The 6,180-nt window shown below is 44.7% G+C and overlaps 1 protein-coding gene and 1 non-coding gene across 3 annotated transcripts in view; one reads left to right on the forward strand and one right to left on the reverse strand.

The window, feature by feature from the left end:
• The window catches only part of SNU13 (small nuclear ribonucleoprotein 13), a 14,026-nt gene extending 8,624 nt beyond the window's left edge, over positions 1-5,402 (forward strand). For both annotated transcript variants that reach the window (XM_017510328.2, XM_017510327.2), the window contains exons 2-3: positions 456-576; positions 4,134-5,402. In XM_017510328.2, coding sequence (XP_017365817.1) covers positions 456-576; positions 4,134-4,396 — 384 coding nt within the window. In that variant the 3' untranslated portion in view covers positions 4,397-5,402. The remainder of the gene's footprint in view (positions 1-455; positions 577-4,133) is intronic.
• On the reverse strand, positions 1,027-1,133 carry LOC119468467. Its single transcript, XR_005197150.1, has one exon. It is a non-coding gene; the product is annotated as a U6 spliceosomal RNA (small nuclear RNA).
• Positions 5,403-6,180: the final 778 nt, after the last annotated feature.

Consider the following 6,180-nt stretch of genomic DNA (forward strand, 5'->3'; position numbering starts at 1 on the left):
GGTGTGGTGGTGCACACCTGTAGTCTTAGCTATTTGGGATGCTGAGGCACAAGAATCATTTGAAGGCAGGAGGCAGAGGTTGCAGGCCACTGCACTCCAGCCCAGGCAACAGAGTAAGACCCTGTCTTAAAAAAAAAACAAAAAACAGATTACCCATGGACTCAAGTGGATGCTGAGCCATGGAGCCCATTTGTAACCCATTTGCTGTAATATTATCGAACATTCGGCTGAAGAGACAAAAGTACTTGAGCTTTAGTATAATTTCTAATAATGTATTTCCTTTTTTCCGAAGGTAGAAAGGGAAAGCTATTGTTAACTACCTGGTGTTCTGTGTGTTGGAGGATGGGGGAGCAGGGCAGCTGCTCCCTGTTTCTCAATTGTTGATTAGTATTTTGTGACTCAGGTAGAAAAACTTCCTATTCAATTTGACTGATATTTTTATCTCGCCCACTTAGACTGAGGCTGATGTGAATCCGAAGGCCTATCCCCTCGCCGATGCCCACCTCACCAAGAAACTACTGGACCTTGTTCAGCAGTCATGTAACTATAAGCAGCTTCGGAAAGGAGCCAATGAGGGTAAGGCAGCCACAAGGGTGCTCTGGGGAAATGTTAAAGGCGCATGTTTCCATCTGGGGCCTCTGGTCTAGATTTCCAGTTTGGGAGGAGGGCTAGATGCTCTTGACTGCAACCAGTGGAAGGACCTAAGAGCAGCATTTTGGCATTAGATGCTAAAGCTGATGGGCTAAGAAATTTTTTTAGACCCACAAATTGTTAACATTTTGTCACATTTACCTTCTTTTACACTCTATAAATGAATTTTATTTTTGCTGAGCCATTTGAAAGCAGTTGTAGAGACTTTGTATAGTAACTGTATGACTTCTCCAGAGCGATTAGAAGGAAACGTATATTAATGCTTTTTAGCATCTTTTATACTGTGGATACTTAGCATTCATGAATTTTATTTGGTTTCCAGAGACATTCCCTACACCTCTCCCTCCAACTTTTTTTTTTTGGATGCAATTATTCAAAAACATGGAACTCTTCATGAATTTGCATGTCATCTTTGCGCAGGATCCATGCTAATCTTCTCTGTATTGTTCCAATTTTAGTATATGTGCTGCCAAAGGGAGCACCACCTCCATTGGTTTAAAAAAAAAAAAAAGAAGAAAAAGAAAAATGCTGTTCTTTAGTAGAATAATTATGTATACATGATACTTTATTTCTTATTTTGATCTATTTATTTGTTTGAGACAGTTTTGCTCTTGTTGCCCAGGCTGGAGTGCAGTGGCAGGACCTTGGCTCACTGCAACCTCCACTTCTTGGGTTCAAGTGATTCTCCTGCCTCAGCCTCTCAAGTATCTGGGATTACAGGCATGCACCAGCATGCCCGGTTAATTTTGTATTTTTAGTAGAGATGAGGTTTCACTGTATTGGTCAGTGTGGTCTCAAACTCCTGACCTCAGGTGAGCCACTGTGCCCAGCCCTTTTTTTTTTTTTTTTTTTAAGGCAGAATCTTGCTCTGTTGCTGAGGCTGGTCTCGAACTCCTGAGCTCAGGCAGTCCACCTGCCTCAGCCTCCGAGAGTGCTGGGATAACAGGCGTGAGTCCCCATGCCCAGCCAGAATTCTCTGACTTTACCAGATGCTGGGCAGTTTGGTGTGGTAGAGTTCTTTTGTCGTTGAAGATTTTAATGGAAACATGAGAGATTTTGTCAATTGTGTTTGAGATTTAGGAGAACCATTAGAATCACTTTCATCTTTGTTGCTGAAGGAAGATAAAGCTGACTCTCTGTATCTCATCATGGTGGTCTTTTCCTCCCTGCTCGTCACACTGCAGTAACTGCAGTGCCTGGTATAGCAGTGGCCAATGGTGCATTGCCGGGTGACTCACCAGCTCTCCCGGGAGGTCTCTCTTCTCACTTGATACAGTCAGGTCAGCTTGGCTGGGCAGGGACATGAGTTCTTACACCTCAGGTAGATGAGGACTCATAGACACAGAGCAAGCTTATTTCCTCTTGCCACACTTTGCATGGTGCTAGGCACGCAGGTGCTTAGGACAGGCAGGTCCTTGATTGGAGATGCTCAGGCTCAAGACTTCAGTTCAAAATGTGCTTACTAGGAGTTCAGGGAGAAAGAGGCAACAATTTTCCATACCTCTGCCTCAGTGACAAGTATTCTTTCTTCCCTTACTTATTGGCTGCCTACTGTGTGCCAGGCACATGTGTATAGGCTGATGATTATTGGTGAACAAAACGAAGTCTTTGCCTTCTTGGAGTGTACATTTCAGTGGAGAAAGACATAGGTTTTATGTCTGGTGGTAAAGAATGCTGTAAAAGAATAAAGTAGAGAAGAGGGATAGGAATGGCAGTGGTGGGGTCTTTTTAGGTAAAGTATTCAGAGAAGGTCTGTCTTAGGAGTTGAAGTTTGAGCAGAGAACAGATGGGGGTGTTGGAAAGAAACATTTTTGGGCGTGGTGCAAAGGCATGCTTGAGGGATTCTAAGGAGGCTGGCGTGTGGCTGGAACTAAGTGAGGGGATGAGAGGTACTAGGAGATCACATGAGACTATGTAGGCCATTGTTAGCAGTTTACATTTTTCTGTGAGTACAATGGGAAATGAGTAGAAAAATTTTGAACATGCTTTGCATTTACCATGTGTCAGCCATTTTTATTTATTATTATTTTTTGAGACAGTCTCACTCTGTAGCCCAGGCTGGAATGCGGTGGCATCATCATGGCTCACTGCAGCCATGACCTCCTGGGCTTAGGTGATCCTCCCACCTCAGCCTCCCAGGTAGCTGGAACTACAGGTGCACACCACCACACCTGGCTGATTTTTTATATTTTAGTAGAGATGGGGTTTTGCCGTGTCGCCCAGGATGGTCTTAAACTTCTGGGTTCAAATAATCTGCCTTCCTCGGCTTCGCAAACTGCTGGGATACGGGTACAAGCCACTGTGCCCAGCCTTATCATTCTTACTATTTTTTATTCTTTTTTTTTTTTTTTTTTATTTGGTTTTTACCAGGTTTGTCTTGGTTTTTTTTTTATTTACCTAAGGTGATCCACCCACCTCGGCCTCCCAAAGTGCTAGGATTACAGGCGCAAGCCACAGCACCTGGCCCCATTCTTATTAACTTGTTCAATCCTTTCAAGAATCCTATTAGGTAGAATTATTGTACTATGTTACTCCATAGATGATAAATATAAGGGAAGTTAAACACCATGCTAAAGGTCATTTGTGAAATGACAATGAGTGCCATCATTTGCACTCAAGCAGTGTAGCTCTGGAGTGTATTCCCTTGTCGAGTACTCCAGCATGAATGCAGAGTATTTGGAGTGAGCCACAGAGGCAAGCAGTCAGGATAGTATGCATCTGAAATGGTGCTGTGGGTTGTTGAACTTGCATGGTGAGTCACATGTTGGGTGAGCTTTCTAGAAGTATTGATTATGGCAGATTGAGATAGTAAAACTCTGACTCTCGGTCACAGATACCTTGAGAAGTACTGTATTATTAATATACTAATTCTTGCTGGTGGGAGTTTGTTGCAGTTGACAAGGAAAGAGATGATGGTGACTTGGACTAGTGTAGCAGAGGAGTAGAAACAAGTGGACAGATTAGGCCGCGCACAGTGGCTCAAGCTTGTAATCTCAGCACTTTGGGAGGTCAAGGTGGGTGTATCACTTGAGGTCAGGAGTTCTGGACAACATGGTGAAACCCTGTCTCTACTAAAAATACAAAAATTAGCCGGGCACAGTGGCACTTGCCTGTAATTCCAGCTACTTGGGAGGCTGAGGCAGGAGAATCACTTAAACCCAGGAGGTGGTGGTTGAAGTGAGCTCAGGTTGTACCTCTGCACTCCAGCTGGGCAACAGAGCAAAACTCATCTAAAAAAAAAAAAAAAGCAGTGAGATTCAGGACATGTTTTGAAGGTAAGTGGTGGGTTTAATGCAGGGTTTCAGAAGAGGCCATTGTGTTTGAATCCTTTGTCATATCCCAGGGCCGCTCTCATAATTGTATGTGCCTAGGCATTTTGCCCAGTTTTCTTGTACCTGTAATTTTTTTCTGGAAATTGCTTTGTTGTGGCTGCCCTGCCCATGCCCACATCACCTATTAGCTTCACATCCTTCTCCCCACAGCCACCAAAACCCTCAATAGGGGCATCTCTGAGTTCATTGTGATGGCTGCAGATGCCGAGCCACTGGAGATCATTCTGCACCTCCCGCTGCTGTGCGAAGACAAGAATGTGCCCTATGTGTTTGTGCGCTCCAAGCAGGCCCTGGGGAGAGCCTGTGGGGTCTCCAGGCCGGTCATCGCTTGTTCTGTCACCATCAAAGAAGGCTCACAGCTGAAACAGCAGATCCAGTCCATTCAGCAGTCCATTGAAAGGCTCTTGGTCTAAACCTGTGGCCTCTGCCACGTGCTCCCTGCCAAATTCTCCCCCGAGGTTGTGTATCATATTGTTTGTGTTAGCATGTAATAGTTTCAGCTATTCTCTATTGTTATAAAATGTTGTAGTACTAAATCTGGTTTCTGGATTTTTGTGGTGTTTTTGTTCTGTTTTATAGGGTTGTTTTCCCCCTTCCTTTCCTCCCTCTCTCTGCCATCCTTCATCCTTTTATCCTCCCTTTTGAAAAACGAACAAATGTTCAGAACAGGCTGAAGCAGGGTGGTGGCACCATTCAAAGGCAGAAAGAGTCAGGAGAAAGCTGATGGAGCCAGCATAGAGACCTAGTTTCAGCTTTTAGCCACTAGCTTCCTATTGTGTGCAGAGTATAGTGGAATTAAACACCATTCATTGTGTATCCCTTGTGCCTGGCACACAGAATCATTCATACCTGTTAAAGTGATCAAGGAGTTTTCTTTGTTCTTGGGGCATTATGTATCATTTGGGGAGGAAGCATGTGTTCTGTGAGGTAGTTAGGTTATGTCCAAGTATTATTTACTAATGTACCACTGCTGTTTGCTTTCGGTAATGTGATTGATGTTGATGTTCTCCCCCAACCCCCAACCATGCCCTTGAGGGTGGCAGGGCAGCAGCATACCAAAGAGATGTGCTGCAGGATTCCAGAGGTGACCTGGGTGAGTGAGCCATGAGGCATTGACCTGGGTCTTGAAAGAGTCAGGAGTAGCAAGGGCAGAGAACATGAACTGGTGCTGGCATGAAGGATTCCTGGAAGATCATGAAGACCTGGCTGGCAGCTGCAGCAGAGACGATGGAATCCAAAGAAACAACCTTCCTCTGGAGAATGGGACTTTCTTTCATGGACACTTGGCACCAGTTCTGAGAGCCCTTCCCCTGTGTTGTACCACAGTGTGGGTCAGATGTACTCTTTATCACACTAGTGCTGGTTCATGTGTTCTGTGAGCATCCTAATAAAAAAATAAATTCCATTTTCATGAGAGAATGGCAATGCTTGATTCTTAGTAGGTATCCAGCTCATACTGGAATGAAGACATAGCATTACTAGACTGGTGATAGCTGCTTTTCTTCTTCCAGAAATACTTTCGCTCTTGTTGCCTAGGCTGGAGTGCAATGGCATGATCTCTCGGCTTACTGCAGCCTCTGCCTCCTGGGTTCAAGGGATTCTCCTGCCTCAGCCTCCCAAGTAGCTGGGATTACAGACATGCATCACAACGCCTGGCTAATTTTTTGTATTTTTAGTAAAGATGGGACTTCACCATGTTGGCCAGGCTGGTCTTGAACTCCTGACCGCAGGTGATATGCCATCTCAGCCTCACAAAGCATTGGGATTACAGGTGTGAGCCACCATGCCTCACCAGCTGCTTAAGACATTTTTACCAGAAGGCTATGAAAGAGCTGTTTCCTCCTACCAGGTAGTTTCTGCCTTGGCAGTTCAAAATGTCATCTTATACAGACTCACTTGGAGCATTGCTATCACTGGAACTGGCTTTCCCTCTGTACTTTTGACAGTTGGGGCTGGTTAATTTGTTGTGGGGACTGCCCTGTGTGTTGTATGATGTTTAGTAGCATCACTGGCGTCTAGCCACTAGGTGGCAGTAGCAACTCCCCCAAAACCAAAAAAATGTTTCCAAGACATTGTCAAATGCCTCCAGCAATAAAATCACCCCCAACTGAGAATCACTGTTGGGAATGAGGGTTTATAGTAACCCTTGGCACATGAACGGTTGGTATTGGTGACTAAAGCCACTGCCACCTCACTT

Source organism: Cebus imitator, unplaced genomic scaffold (assembly GCF_001604975.1).
Source record: "Cebus imitator isolate Cc_AM_T3 unplaced genomic scaffold, Cebus_imitator-1.0 Scaffold435, whole genome shotgun sequence".
Taxonomy (NCBI): Eukaryota; Metazoa; Chordata; class Mammalia; order Primates; family Cebidae; genus Cebus; species Cebus imitator.